Source organism: Gracilinanus agilis, chromosome 2 (genome assembly GCF_016433145.1).
Source record: "Gracilinanus agilis isolate LMUSP501 chromosome 2, AgileGrace, whole genome shotgun sequence".
Taxonomy (NCBI): Eukaryota; Metazoa; Chordata; class Mammalia; order Didelphimorphia; family Didelphidae; genus Gracilinanus; species Gracilinanus agilis.
Genome location: NC_058131.1, coordinates 677,925,255 through 677,941,585, shown reverse-complemented (window position 1 = coordinate 677,941,585; position 16,331 = coordinate 677,925,255). Strand labels below are relative to the sequence as shown.

The 16,331-nt window shown below is 39.7% G+C and overlaps 1 protein-coding gene across 1 annotated transcript in view; it reads left to right on the top strand.

Moving 5' to 3' along the window:
* Positions 1–498: 498 nt before the first annotated feature.
* PML (PML nuclear body scaffold) overlaps positions 499–16,331 on the top strand; it is a 39,354-nt gene continuing 23,521 nt past the window's right edge. The window contains exons 1-3 of the mRNA XM_044660258.1: positions 499–574; positions 1,088–1,329; positions 5,005–5,480. Of these exons, the coding sequence (XP_044516193.1) occupies positions 499–574; positions 1,088–1,329; positions 5,005–5,480 (794 nt within the window). The remainder of the gene's footprint in view (positions 575–1,087; positions 1,330–5,004; positions 5,481–16,331) is intronic.

Sequence of the window (16,331 nt, the reverse complement as noted above, 5' to 3'; positions counted from 1 at the left end):
TCCCTCTTTGGAACAGGATTCTAGGTTCAGAGAAGGGGTTTGGGAGATAGCTGCCACCCGGAATTGCATACCGCTCTGTCATCCTGGTTGGTCCAGCCCAAGGAGGCCAGATGTCCCAGAACGAGAAGGAGTCGGGGTGAGGCTGCCCTTTGCTTCCCATCCCCCTCTATCCCATTTCGTGTCTCCCCCCAATCCGCAGCCACCACTCCACTCCCCCCCCTCCCCTGGGTTTAGCCCCCCTCTCAGTCCGAACAGACTGGCGTATGTCTCAGACGCCGTGTCTTTCTGACTGCTCTGCGGCTCTGACGCCCTGTTTTGGTGGTGGTGGGGGGGGGGGGGGGGGGGGGGGTTCCGCTGCTTGACAACAGCAGCTGTCACTGGCTCTCCGTACCCATCTTGGCCACGTATCCCCGCGCCCTCCTTTCCTCTCTTCCCCGACACCCGAGGCTCCTCCATCAGCATCAGCACCTTTCTTATCCTTTGGTCATTTTGGGCTGCATGGAGTGTGAACTGCATCTCTCCCTAGGATATGAAAATGGCCAGCTCCCTCCCCCGAGGCTGCCTTGTACAGGAGCTCCTGCGGTATCCAACTGGGCTAGCCTTATCCCTTCCCTCTTCTCCTCTTCCTATTCCTTTTCACCTTCCTCCTCTTCATCTTCCTCCTCTTTTCCCTTTTCTTATCTCCTTCCCCCTGCTTTCCTCTTTCTCTTCTTCCTTCTCCCCCTCTCTCCTCTTCTTCCCTCTCCTCACCTTATTTCTCCTCCTCATCCTCTCTTCTTCCTCCTTGCCTTTCCCTCGTCCCCATCTCTTTCCTCCTCTTTATCTCCCTCCTCCCTTTCCTCTTCCCTCACCTCCTCTTTTTTTCCCTCTCCTCCCTTCTCCCTCCTCCCATCTCCCTTTCCCTCCTTTTCACTCCCTCCCTCTGGTACCTCTTCTCTCTCCCTCCCTCCCTCTCTGCCCTCCTCCTCTGTGATGCTCTAAGGTCCAGCCTCCCGAGGAGGCGGGCTCACAGGGCGTTCCTCCCAGGTGCCAGGCTCCCCCAGTGCGCCACCCATACCACCTTCCTCTGACCCTCTCCGCCTGACTTCTTCCAGGTCACCCCCCGAGAATCGAAACCGTGTGGCGCTTTCCACACCGGCAGAGGCTGCTCCCTCCACTGAGCCCAACCAGACTCCGGACCCGCCTCCGCCTCCGAAGTCCCCTTCTCCACCCATCCTAGTTTCTGTGGCATCAACGTCTAACTGGTCCTTTCGCACCGACCCGGTGTCCTCCAGCCAGCCCGAAGCCAGCACCAGTGGAAGCACGGGCTCACGCGTGCGAGCCATGGAGGTAAGGGAGGGGCCGGGCACGTGGGAGCAGGTAATGGATCAAGCACTTGATCCATGCCAGGCGCTGTGCTGAGTGCTTTATAAATACGATTTCATTTAATAGCAACAACAATAATAATAAATCGCTAGCACGTACATAGCATCTATGTGCCAGGCGCTGTGCTGTTTTACCAATAAGATTTTTTTTTTTTTAAATTTTAAACCCTTAACTTCTGCGTATTGACTTATAGGTGGAAGAGTGGTAAGGGTAGGCAATGGGGGTCAAATGACTTGCCCAGAGTCACACAGCTGGGAAGTGTCTGAGGCCGGATTTGAACCCAGGACCTCCTGTCTCTAGGCCTGGCTCTCAATCCACTGAGCTACCCAGCTGCCCCTACCAATAAGATTTTAATGAAGCCTCAAAAATCACCCCGGGAGAAAGAGGCGTTTATTAGCATGCCCGTTTTACAGATGAGACAGCTAAGGCAGACAGGATTAAGTGACTTGCTGCAGGGTCACACAGCTGGTAAGTGTTCGATACAGGATTTGAACTCAGATCTTCCTGACTCCAAGTCCAGTGCTCTATCCACTCCTCCCCCCCACCCCATCTGCCTTCACAGGCAACTTCCCAAGGCAAATAACTGGGACTAGGAAGGAAGGAACCCTGGTAGAGGGCTCTGGGGATGGCAAGATCATAGATGTAGGAGTAAGAGGACCCAAGGAGGTTGGCCACTCTAAACTATTTTACACCTGAAGAAAATGAGGCTCAAAGAGATTCAGGGTCTTTTCTCATGGGGTCTGCAGAGACAGTGAGAAACAGAAGTGAGATTTCTAACCTAGGCTTTCAGATTTCAGAGTCAGTTTTTGGTTTAGTGTGCCAGGAAAGCTGAGTTTCATTTTGAATCTGTCCTCCTCTAGCTTTGTGACATTGGGCAAGTCTCTTAGCTTTTCTGTATCTCAGTTTTCCCCTCTATCATGTGAGGGGGTTGGGATTGGATTAGATCTCTAAAAGCCTGGCAATCTTTCTGTGAATTTATGAGGGCATCAAGGCATGGGTTACTTTATGGTACCAGAACCAGTCAATCATAAAACATTTGTTAAACATGTATTAAAATAGTATTAATATTTATTACCATTTATAGATTTATTCTATAATTTTATGTGATATTAATATTATTTATTAAAAATGTTTCAGACCCTGGAAGTAGAAGTAGCACAGCCCCAGCTCTGGGCATTCATCTTAGGGAGGGAGGGAAGGAGGGAGAAGAACATACTGTAGGCAACACACATCTATATAGGCATGTGCAGAACATATGCAACGGATCCTTGGTGCGGAATGGGGCAGGGGCTTTGGGAACTCCAGGACTTGAGCTGAATCTTGAAGGAAATAAAGAATTCCAAGAGGTAAAAATGATGGACTATGCAAAAGTCACCAAGGTGGGAAATGAGTGTTAGATGGAACAAACAGCAAGAAAGCCAGCTTGGCTATAATGGAGAGTATATGGATTGGGAGTAATTGTAATATAAGTCAGAAAGAGGCAACTAAGTAACATGGTGGATAGAGAGATGGAAGCCTGGAGATGGAAGGACCTGGGTTCAGATATGACCTCAGATACTTCCTAACTGGATGACCCTAGGCAAGCCACTTTGCCTTTATTGCCTAGCTCTTCTGTCAAAGAATTGCTCCTAAGATGGAAGTTAAGAGTTTAAAAAATAGAATAATATCAGGAAATGTAGGGAAGGCATCTACGCCATCCTGGAGTTAAGAGGGAGACATTAGAGGGCTCCTTTGTGTTTTGTTTTGTTGAGTTAGGAATGGGGAAGAGAAGAGATTTGAGAAGGGAGACTCTTTGAGTCTGGCACATCAATTAGGATACTAGAAGAGGGGTCCAGGTTAGAAGTGATGAGGACTGAACTGGAGTGGTCATAGTTGAGTGAGGGAAAGAAAGGGACCATCTACGGCTGGGCCATTAAGTGAGAGTACAAGATGGTGCCAAGCCTAGAAGGATGGTGATGTACTCTACAAAAATAGGGAAGCTGAGAAGAAGGATGGGTTTTGTTTTGGAGAAACCAAGTTTGAGATACCTATGGGACATCCATGTCTGGATGTGAATCTGACATCAGAAGAGAGAATGGAGCTGGCTATAGAAAGATGGAAGACATCTGCATAGAAGAGGGTCCAGGACAGTGTATGGGGGAGGACCGTCCAGAGTCAAATCCAAGATTTATGAGTCTATGATCTAGCCAAAGGGGCTAAGAAAAAAAATGGTTAAAGTAGAGGTGGAGAAAAAGAGAAGGAAAGTGAGACAGAGAGGAGAGAGAGGAGAGGAAAGGGAGAAAGCAATGTTGGGAAAATCCAGAAAGTGTAGAGAATTTAGGAAGAAACCCTGATCCACAGTATCAAATGGTCTCACTAGGTCAAGAAGAATGAAGATTTAGAAAAGCCAATAGAATAGGTTCCCTCTCTCCCTTAGGTTCACCCAACCACAGCAGGGAGGGCTCATTTCTACTACTGTTATTTCTGAAAGGAAATGACAGATTCACAGTTTGAAGCGACCATTAGAAAAGGCCAAATCATCTATTCCAGCCACCTCATTATTCAACTTGAGAAACTTGAGTTTGGGGGAAGATAAATGGCGTGTCCAGGTATGCAACTAGTTAGTGTTGGAGGGCTAGCTATGTACTGGTAAATGTTTAACAAACACACACACACACACACACCCCACACAACCTTCTTTTCAATTTAATCTGCATTATTTACATTTTCTCAATCACTTTCTTAAGTCTAGGGCTAGGCAATCAACCAAATACTAAATCAAGCCCTAATTTGTAGCATTGGCTGATTTCTCCAGTAAAAATGCTCAGCTGAACATTTAACAAGCAATTCACTGAAGCTGGTTTGAGCCACTTCCAGCAGACCCCTGCAATAAGGACAAGAACCCAGAACCTAGTGGTAGGGTCTTGATCATTTTCCTTGTTGGAAAGCAAATTCCCTTTCAGACTGTAGAGAGTTTATTTCTATTCTAGAACATTATTCTAGAACATTCCACCTTGTTCCTCTCCAGTTCTCAAATAAAAGGAGAGAAGTCTAATTTTTAGAGTTGGAAAGATAGGGGTTAGCAATAATGAGGAATCCTAACCTCCTGGGTGTAGGGGAATGTCCTCTGGCTCCAAATTTCACCATCTTTCCTTCAGAATCCCCTTCTGCTGGCTTTTTTGGGGGTATTGAAAATGGAATTTTCAATCATTTGCGAGTAATCATACATTTTCAAGTAATTTAAATTTAATTATTTTAATTTATTTTATATATTTTTAAAATTTTAGTATATATAAAATATATAAAATTATATGTATAATAATTTAAATTTTAATTAATTTAATTAAATTTAAAAATAAAATTTCAAATCATCATAAAAAAGCTGTGTCTCTGAGTGACAGAACTTGAGTTCTAGCCCCACTTTTGATTCTTCCTACCTTCATGTGACCTTAGGTCACTTTTCCTATTGGTCCTCTGCTTCATCCTCACAATACAACAGCGGGGCTGGACCACAGAGCCCCGGCAGACCTTCCTCGTACCTGTTCTAGGGTCCCCGTGAGCTCCTGTCTGATCCTGGTTGGTTGAGGGGGTGTCCCTGAGGCTTGGGGGAACAGTGATCTCTTGCCACTCATGTGACTCCTCCGTGGTCTCCCCATCCAGGCCATAGGAGAGGAGTTCTGTTTCCTGCTATGTCACGGCTGTAAATTGGAATCCAAATGTCCCAAGCTCCTCTCCTGCTTACACACCGTCTGCTCCAAGTGCTTGGAGAGCCACGAGCCGGCCGGCCAGTGCCCCATCTGCCGAGACTCCCATCCTCAAGAGACCAACCTTCGCTCCATGGACAACCTTTTCTTCGAGAGCCTGCAGCGGCGGATCTCTGTCTACCAGAACATCGTCCAGGGAGGGGACGAGGTGTCCTGCAACCGCTGCCGGGAGCCCGCCGACTTCTGGTGCTTCGAGTGCGAGCAGCTCATCTGCACCCGCTGCTTCGAGGCACACCAGTGGTTTGTGAAGCACGAGGCCCGATCCGTGGAGGAGCTGAGGAAGGAAACGGCCAAGGACTTCCTGGATGGTACCCGTAAATCCAACAACCTCTTTTGTCCCAACCCCACCCACCGGACTCCATCCCTGACCAGGTAAGAGCCCAAGGCCTCCCGGGCCGGCCGAGGTCCCAGAGCCGAGTGGTAGAGAGGGAAGGACCCAGAAGTCACCCGCCCCGGCCCCTCACTGGATAAGCCAGAAAAGGGGGCCCAGCGGGGCCCCGAGATTTGTCAGAGGCCCACCTAGCTAATGAGGAGAAGGCCGCGGGCCTCAATCTGCCCCAAACCACTCCCTTATTTTACACATAAGAAAACCGAGGCCCGGGAACACCGTTTTGTTTTAAGAGTGAGGAGGGACTTTATTTTTAAAATATATTTTCCTATTATGTGTAAAAAAATGTTTTAACATTAATTTTCTTTAAAGTTTTGAGGTCCAAATTCTCTTTTCTTGTGACCCTCGCTCCTTCTTGCCCTTTCCCCTCCCCGATATGGTAAGCAATCTGAGATAGGTTTTACACATATTTTATATATGTTTATATAGATATATAATCACACATAAATCATATATTTACATACACATATATTTTACACATAATCACATATATTTATATACACACATATAGCATATGTGTATGTACATATCACACAAAATATACATATATTCATATATTTTATGTAATTACATATATCATATATTTATATATACATACACTTTAAACATCATATATTATATATTTTATATATAATGTACTATATGTAAACATATGTGCGTATGTATAGAATATGTATTATATACATCTGTTTGATGTGTAATGTAATATAATATGCATAATATATACATATACACAGATAATCATATATTTATACTATTTACATACAATATTCTATATATAATACATGTGTAACATAATATATATCTATATATTTTTATATAATATAATATATTTAGAAACATATTTTCTGCAATATTTCCATGCATTATATTTAATATATTCATATATTCACATATAATATATTCATATATAATTATTTTATATGCGTGTAATATTATATGTTATAATACATGTATATGTAATATAATAGAATTGTGTAATGTATACATATAAATATATTTACAGATAATTGTATATTTATATATTAGGATATGTAAATAGAATGTGTACATCTAATATATTTATATGTACACACGTGTCTAACATGTAACACATGTAATGCGGGCATGTTAAATATATCCATGTTTCACATATAACCATATATTTATATATCTCACATCATCGTATATTATATATCTATATATACATATGTATTTTACATATAATCATGTAAAGCATTTTTCCATATTAGTCATTTTTAGAAGAAATCTCAAGTAAAAAAAGAATAAGAAGAAAGAAAACAAAATATAATATGTTTCAGTTTGCATTCAGATTCTATCAATTCTTTCTCTGGAGGCTGATGGCATTTTTTCATCATGAATCTCTGGGATTGTCTTAGATCACTGCCTAACTGAGAATAACTAGGTCACTCACAGTTGTTCATCAAAAAATATTGCTGTTGAGGGCAGCTGGGTAGCTCAGTGGTTGGAGGACCAGGTCTAGAGATGGGAGATCCCGAGTTCAAATTTGGCCTTGGATACTTCCTAGCTGGGTGACCCTGGGAAAGTCACTTAATCCCCCACTGCCTACCCATTACCACTGTTTTACTTTGGAATCAATACACAATATTGATTCTAATATGGAAGGTAAAGGTTAAAAAAAAAAAAAGAAAGAAATATTGCTCTCACTGCATACAATGTTCTTCTTGTTCTGCCTACTTCATTTTGCATCAGTTCTTGTAAGTCTTTACAGATTTTTCTGAAATCCTCCTCCTTGTCATTTCTTATAGCACAATAGTATGCTAGAACTATACAATAGTCTATCCATAAATATCACAATAGTATTTCACAATGTACTACAACTTGTTCAGCCATTCCCCAGTTGATAGACAACTATCCTGGGAGCTTAAGAGACTTATTTGAATGAAACATGCTCTGCACTTCCAAAAAGAGAACTGATGGATTCCAAGAAGCATATTTTCTTCTATTTTTTTTCTTTCTTGCTATTTTTTCACTTGAAACGTGACTAATGAGGAAATTTGTTTTGTGTGTCTATACATATCTGTAATGGTTTTCTTTTCTCTCCTTTTCAATGGAGGGAAAGGAAGGACAGGGAGAATTTGAAACTGAAAATAAAGTATTACATAGAAAGAAAGAGAGAGAGAGTTGGAGGGAGGGAGAAATGGAGAAAGAAGAGAGACAGAGACAGAAGAGAGAGAGAGACAGAGAGAGAAAGGGAGAGGGAGACAGAGAGACAGAAAGAAATAAAGAGAGAGACAGATAGAGAGAGAGAGAGAGAGAGAGAGAGAGACAGAGATACAGAGAGAGACACCCAGAGAGAGGCAGACAGGCAGAGAGACAGAGAAAGAAGAAAAAGAGGTACAGAAGAGAGAAGGGAGAGAGAGAGAGAGAGAGAGAGAGAGAGAGAGACAGACAGACAGACAGACAGACAGACAGACAGACAGACAGACAGACAGGCAGAGAGATGGAGGGAGATAAAGAGAGACAGAGAAAGAGAGAGGGAGAGAGGGAGACAGAGAGAGGAGAGAAAGAGAGAGGGGAGAGGGAGAGAGAGAGAAGAAAAAGAGGTACAGAAGAGAGAAGGGGGGGGGGGAGAGAGAGAGAGAGAGAGAGAGAGAGAGAGAGAGATTCATTTGAGGTGTCAAATAGGCCTGGATGACCTTGGCAGGCCATGTGGAGTCCCAATAGAAGAGAACTTCTCAAAATGGGGAAACATAGCATCATCATGTCTCCCCATCCCTGTGGTTTTTATAATTTGAATTTGTGAGATGAGACAAGATGCTAAATTAATTTATAGTTTTATAGTTTGGGGAGAGAATGCCAGATCAAAGTCTCATCGATTTATAGGTAAAAGAGAACTTAGATGGAACACTGAGGAGACAGGTTCGGCCAAGGGCAGACAGGCCATAAGGAGCAGAGCTGGAATTCATACCCTAAATCTCCAATTCTGCCTCTGTGTCAGGCCCCACATCCAGTGTTGTCAACGGTGTCCCCAGTAGAACCCTCCCAGAGTTCTGAGAATTCTATTGGAACCGCTATTGACACCTTGGATATGTTTTCTAGGAACCAAACTAGCAAAGAGACTCATCACAATTTAATGACCAATTCTTTGGCTATGGTAACTCCTGGAACAGAGAAAATTATCAAATAGCCCTCAGTCTCTGTAGTTCTTTGATGATATGGTAAAGAAGTAGAGCAGAAGACAGAAGATGCCAATAATTCAACACTTTTTAGACCATCTTAAAACATGAATTTTTCATCCCATCAAGGGGAGGTCCTTGTCCAACAGGGATATGCCTGGACATTCTCACTAAAAATGAAGTTATTTAATTAACTTTTTAAATTAAAATAGGAGTCATTTAATTAACATTTATTAAGCGCCTGCTGTATTCCAGGCATGGTGATAAGCAACGAGGATACAAAGCAAGACAAAAGACAGTCCCTGACCTCACAGAACTCGTATTCTAAAGGATGAGACCACAGAAGCGTGGTTGTCAGGTTCTTTCTGGAGGGGCAGATGAAGGATTTCATTTTCTAATATGTCCAAAGGCAGGGGGCAGTTAGGTGACTCAATGGCTAGAGAGTCAGACCTGGAGATGGCAGGTTCCGGGTTCAAATTTGACCTCAGACCCTTTCTAGCTGTGAGACCCTGGACGAGCTTATACCCGATTGCTCTTCTACCTTGGAATCCATTGAGGGGAAGGTAAACGTTTAAAAAAAATATGTGCCCCAAGGTTTCAGGAAAACCCCTTCCTGAGACATTGGCCATCTCTTATCATGGTGAGTCAGAACAAAAAAGATGATCAGAAAGATGGTTGGGGCTCTTGTGCTGAGGATGAAGCTAGAGGTAAATCCCACAGAGACCTTAATAAGACTCTCTAGGCTAATTCAACTTATCCTTTAGTGGCCAGTGACTTCAGTGCAAAAGGAGGGAGGATGAAGGATGGTGAAAACTATGTTGGCAAATATACCCTGAGAAATAAAGAAGGCCCAAAGCTCCATGTCTGTGTATTAAAACTACTTTATTCTTTTTAATTGTTCTATTGATGTTTTTGATCTTTACTGCCCTGCCACCTTCTGGGACCAACCCCACTCCCCTTGAGTAAATCAATTATTCAATTAACTATTAATTAATTAATTGAATGAATGAATGAAAAACCAATTCTTATATGCTTGCTGTATGCACTTGTGCTGTATACAGATAGAAATATGGCAGTCCCTGTCCTCAGGGATCTCACATAGATCTCTCTTGTGTTACAAAAAAACAATTGAGTAATACAAACAGCCGTGTCTAACAGTCTGTTACATTCTACACCTGTAAGTATATTTTGTGTGTCTGGGTGAATCTTTCTGACAGTTTCTTTCGATTGTGTAATACAGTTAATGGACTTTTTCTGGGTTAAAGGGTATGAATAGTTTAGTTGTTTTTTCTCACATAATTCCAAATTATTTTCTACATTAGTTGGAACCAATTCATGACTCATTCATCAGTGTATTAAGAGGCCTGACTTACCACAGTCCTGCCAGCACTGACTTTTTCGATATAATTTTTGCAAATTTGATGAGGGAAAGCCTCAGTGTGGCTTTAAATTTCCCTGACAGAGGGATTTGAAGCACTTTTTTCATAAAGTTGCTGATGGATTGCCTGTCTTTGTCTGAAAACTATTAGTATACTTTGACAATTTATCTTTTGGGAAATATCTCTTCTTCATATGGGTATGCATTTGTATCAATTCCTTATATGATTTGGATTTAAAAATAACTCAATGCAGAGATTTTTTTCTGTAATGGATGATTTTTTTCTTCTTTTAGTTGTACTTATTGCATTCATGTTCAGACTTTTTAATTTTATATAATCAAAATTGCCTATCCAGTCCTTTGTAGTCTTCATTATTCATTGATTATGAATTTTCCTTATAAAAAGAGATTTGAGAGGCATCTCCTTCCTCCCTCTAATTTTTTAACATTACACATAAGACACATAAGGGTCTGTCTAAAACTACTTTATGCCAAACTACTTTCCAATTTTCCCAACAGTTCTTTTAAATAGAGGGACATTTTCCCACTAGTTTGTGTTTGCATTTCACAGAATCATAGAATTTGAGAATTAGAAGGGGCCTCAGAAGCCACCCTACACAAGAGGAATCCCATATAACATCGCTCACAAGTGGTCCAGAGAGTGATGAAGAGCCTCATGGAATGGGGACCTATCACCTATCAAAGTGGCCATAGGGATAGTTCTAATTCTTAGAAAGTCTTCTTGCTGCCTAGAATCAAAGCTAAATTTGCTTCTTTGGAAACTGGTATTCATTACTCCTGTTTCTGCACTCAGGGGCCAAGTGGAACAATTTTGTTCTGAAACAAATTTGTTCTTTATTAATCTTTTTCTAATCTATCTTTACCCCCATGTATTTTTCTCATCTGTTTCTTTTAAATATACTTTCCTATTTTGTAACCAGCACCAAAATGTTTTGATGGTGTTACTTTTTTGGTAATATATTTGAATCTGGTAATGCTTGGCATCCCTCAGCATGATATAATGCAGAAGGTTGGTGAACTTGTTGATTTTTAAAAAAAAATATTTTCATAACTTTATTTTAATATAATTCATTTCCATTATACCCTGATCTATTTTATGTATATATAAGCATTATTCTGAGAAGAAGGCCATTGGCTTCATAAGCCTGTTAAAGGATTCTAGAGATGAGAAAAACATGCTTTCTTGGGGTATCTGACTTGGAGTCAGGAAAAACTGGGGAGACTGTGAGATTCAGGAAGGCAGGCACTCTCTTTCACCTTTCTTTATATCTCTAACACTTAGCACAGTGCCCAGCACATAGTGGAGCATAATAAATATTTGTTGCCAGATTTACTGGTGAGACAAATAGGGGCAAATCACTATTCTCTGAGTCTGTTTCCTCGTTTCTTACTAATCCCCATTCTTTAAAACTAAAAAATTAGGGGCAACAAGTTACACAGTAGATAGAGTGCCAGACATGGAGTCAGGAGGACCAAGATTCAAATCTGGCTTCAGACCACTAGCTGTGTGACCTTGGGCATGTCACTGAACTCCAATTGTCTAACCTGTACCATTCTTTTGCCTTGGAACCCATGCTTAGTATTGATTCCAAGAGAGTTAAAAAAAAAGATTCTTGTTCAATTACAGGTTGGCCTTAGATAGCCTCTGAACCCCCTTCTAATGTCAAGATTCTGGGATTCTTGTTTTAGGTGTTGTACTTTAACCTATGGCATTAGTTTCCCTGGCTGCTAGAATAATAATAATAATAATAATAATAATAATAATAATAACAACAACAACAACAACAACAACAACAACATGTATATAGTCCTGACTTTGAGCCAGACATTACACTAAGCATATTTTATAAATATTATCCCATTTGATCCTCACCGTTTTTATTCTTGTTGAAGAATATATTATTCTTCAGTTGTGGAAACTGAGGCAAATGGTTAAGTGAGGTAAATTAGAAGGGGGGTGCATTTTGAACTTTTCCTCTGGTTCCAAATTCAGTATTTCTGCCACCACACCAAGTGAACCCATGTTAGCTCTACAGCTTTTCTTTTACAATGCTCAAAAATCATCATTAAAAATATATCGTAAAATGATTATTAATAAATGTTAAAAAAATATATCGTATTTTACTTTTTTCATTTACTCTAGCTTATGTTCTTATCTCTAAATACTTTGTTATCTACTTTGTTCTACTTCTAATTTTTTAAAACCCTACCTTCTTTCATAAAATCAGAGCAGAATGATGTTGTTCAGTCTTTTTGTCATATCTGATTTTTCATGACCCCATTTGGAGTTTTCTTGGCAAAAATACTCAAGTGGTTTGCCATTTCCTTTTCCAGCTCACTTTACAGATGAGGAAACTGGGACAAATAGGGTTAAGTGACTTGCCCAGGGTCACACAGCTAGTAAATGCTTGAGATGAGTCTTCCCAACTTGCTCTATCCTCTGTGTTTCACCATGACAAATACAGTTGAGCAAAAACCAATCTACATCTTGACGATACCTAAAAAGCATACCATATTCTACACATATAGTCTCCCAACTTTCTACCAAGAGATAAGAAGCATCCTGAACCATCAGTTCTCTCAAGTCATCATTGATCACTGTGTGGATCAGAATTCTTAAGTTTTTCAACATTACCTTTCTTTGTATTTCTTGCTCCTTTCCTCTTTCCATTCAAATAAGTGCTTAAGCATTTTATAGCCAGTCTCTTTTATCCTCACAGCAACCTGCAAGTGTTTTTATCTTGTTTTTAAAATGTGACGAGGAAATGAGGACTGGGACATGAGAAACAACTTGATGCAACATCCAATAACTGGGGTATAAAACAAGATCTTCTTAAAGCAAAACTGGTATTCCCACTGCATAATACCTGTTTTGTTCATTCAGTTAAATTCAGCAAACATTTATTAAACACCTACTGTGTATAAGGCACTAGGAAGGACATTTTTTAGTATTGGGAAAACTACTTGGTATTGGAAGACATCAACATTTGGAGATGTCTTGCATGATCTCATCAATGTAGGTACCTCTTCCAGAGATGCAGACATCAAACCATCCATTCCCTTACTGCTTGTACAACTCTTGTCCATGTCCTCCCATAAATTCTTCCAAGGGGATCTATTCAATATGCTTTTGACATTTCTTGGATGTCCATGGAATAAACCACTTCTACAATGGTTACTCCTTGCTTATGCCATGTGAACAACCAGTCATACATCTCTCCAGTGATGTATACAACGTCACTGGAAGATTATTGTTGAAAATATGGGCCTTTGTTTAAAGGAGAAACTTGGGGTCATTAAAAGCAATTTTCCAATCAGTCCTGCCCACTTTCTTCATCCTGCTCATCACTTATATTACTCAGTTCCTTTCCCATGAACAATCTGTATCTTAAATATGTGTGACATGTATAATGACCAGTTGTTTGACTTGTCCATCCAACTGGATACTATGATATGGATAATGGACATTCTTTACTCCCTTGATTTTTTCCAATGCCATTAGTTGGGTTGAACAATGTTGGGTGACTATGGACCTCATTTAGAAGGTTTCCCTGTGTTCTGGGACTTCATTTAATCTGCTCAATGCAGTCTGAGAACAGGAACCTCTGGAAGATATCTCCACGTCTAGGATTCTCTCCTTTTTCAAACTCCAGTCAGGCTACCTTCTGTGACCTTTGGATGAGGGTGAGCACACCTCCATATCCGACATCTCACTTTAATCTATTAAGAGAGTCTTCAAGTGAAATCATCTCTGTGAATCTGTTGAGGAATTATTCTTCTATAAACAATAAATTAGTTTTGATATGTACATGGGCTTCACCTTGTTAGAGGAAAGAAAGACTTTAAAGTAGCATTTTGCTCTGTTAAAGCAAATGTTTTTTCATAATCAATAAGTAGAATTCTCTTGAATTCTCTAACTTAGATTTATTATATCTTTCAAATTTGTAATTGTCAAAATGTGATCTTCTACAGAATATCATTTCTAAAACCAGCCTGTTCCCTTCTTATATAGCATTAAAAAATACCCTCAATATCATGCATATATTATTCTCATATGAATTTTGTAGACATGGAAAAGGAGGCATGTAAACTAGTAGTTATTTATATTCTCTTCATTTTCATCTTTGGGGTAACAGCAGGGTTCAAGCTTTTAATATCTTCCCCTTTTTCAGATATTTTGTAAATTAATCACTCTGTGCCCCCAAATTGTGTTGCTTCCTGCTTGGATGTCCATTGTCTATTTCTACTTCATTCCAACGGTTCTTTCCATCTTTGTTTTCTTTAATATCATTTCTTATTTTTCAAAGGAAACCAATTAAATTGAAATGCAGTTATAAAAATATTTTTTAAAAGTTCAAAGATTCCATATCAAGAACCTTTCTTGTCTATGGTGATATTGGCTCTTTTATCCATTTCCCAATTTTTCAAACTTAACAAACTAGGTCTAATTACCTCTATTGCAGTCCAAATCTGCTCATTTTTATCTTTATGTTAGCATGTCATTGCTCTGTTTCTACATAGGCAGCTGACACAGATACAATTCATCAATAGCTCATCATTTATGGCATCTAAAATATAATTATTTTCATTTTTATGTTATTTTATACTTGGATACATCTAGAACTACCTGTTTCCCATCTCTCTTCTTGAAGAAAATATTCATGATACATCAATTCTGGAAACCAGTTTGAAATTATGTGAGGCAAGTGGCTAAAGTATCCGTGCCTTTTGACTTAGAAATTCCAATGTTAGGAATATGGCCCAGGGAGATCAAGAATGAAGGAAAGATCCCTGAAAGCTCTATATACAGCTCAAACATTTATGATAGCACATTTTGTTGTAGCGAAGAGCTAGAAAAAAAGTAAGTGTCTATGGATTCGAGAATGGCTAAACAAATTGTGGTAAATGAATGCAATACAATATTAATGTTTGTAAGAAGTGATAAATGTGATAAATACAAGAGAAACATGAAAAGACCTATATGAACTGATACAAAGTAAAATAAGTCAAACCAGGAAAACAGTATATACAATAATTTCAACAATGTAAATGAAAAGAATAATAATTAAACAATAGAAACTGGATATTGTGACATCATAATGACCCAGCATGGTCCCAAAGAAGTGATAGGAAAGGGGCAGCTAGATATCTTAGTGGATAGAGTGCCAGGCCTGGAGTCAGGAGGACCTGGGTTCAAATTTGGCTTTAATTATTTCCTAGCTATGTGACTGGGCTAGTCACGTAATCTCATTTGCTTAGCCCTTGCCCTTCTTTCTTAGAGCTGTTACAAAGATAGAAAACAAAGGGATGTTGGTTGCTTTTAATTAATTGGTTGCCCCCATTTTAAAAATCTTTGTTTTAAAGAATAGCTCTCTTAGAGGGCAGAGGGAGAAGAAAAATTGGGAAATATAGGTGATATAAATGCAAAAGATATCAATAAAAATAATTTTAATTTAAAATATTTTATTGATGTTTTGTTTTTCCAGAGTTTAGATTTCCCCCCTATATTTTATACCTTTCTCAACCAGAGATTCATCTCTTCTAACGAATAATTTTTAAAAACAATAAGAGGGGGGAAATACATACAATTTACTACTCAATACATTGAAGAAACTTGGCAAATGCAATGTTCCACACCCATGGATTCTCCCCACCTGTGCAAAGGAATATAGGTTAAATGGGCTTAGAGTCAGAAGATGTCTCTTCCTTGGGACCAAGCTTTTTCAAAAAAATTATTTACAAAAAGTATTGTCAAACTTCTGAATTGTTTCTAATGTTTAGACCACTCTTGTTTCTTACTCCCAAAACTTGTTCTCATATATATTTTCCCACCATTCTCCCTTTTGCCTATCTTTTCATTATTATGGATGAGTTGTCACGTATATATGTGTGTGTGTATACACACACAAACACACACACACACACACATATATACATTTAATTTATAGGGTCTTAACAAATTCTTCATAGAATTTCTCTATTTCTCCATGCTCTATAGTAGATGTTGGTTGATAATCTGCAGTTATCTTCATGGAGGTCTTACAAATGCATACCACACATTTTCCATAACCAGATGTCCTGTGAAATGCTATTTCTTATTGTCCTTGGATGCATAATAAAACCAATTGCACCACCTTCTTTATTTGCCTCTCCATGAAGAGTCTTCATGAGCCTCCTGGCATTGAATGGTGCTTTCCTTTGGTCTTCTTTTTTCAGGTATAATAGGAATGCTGAGGTGAATGTGATTGAACTCCAGGAGCGGTATGTGGTCAGGTCAGGAGCTGCTACTAAGTTAA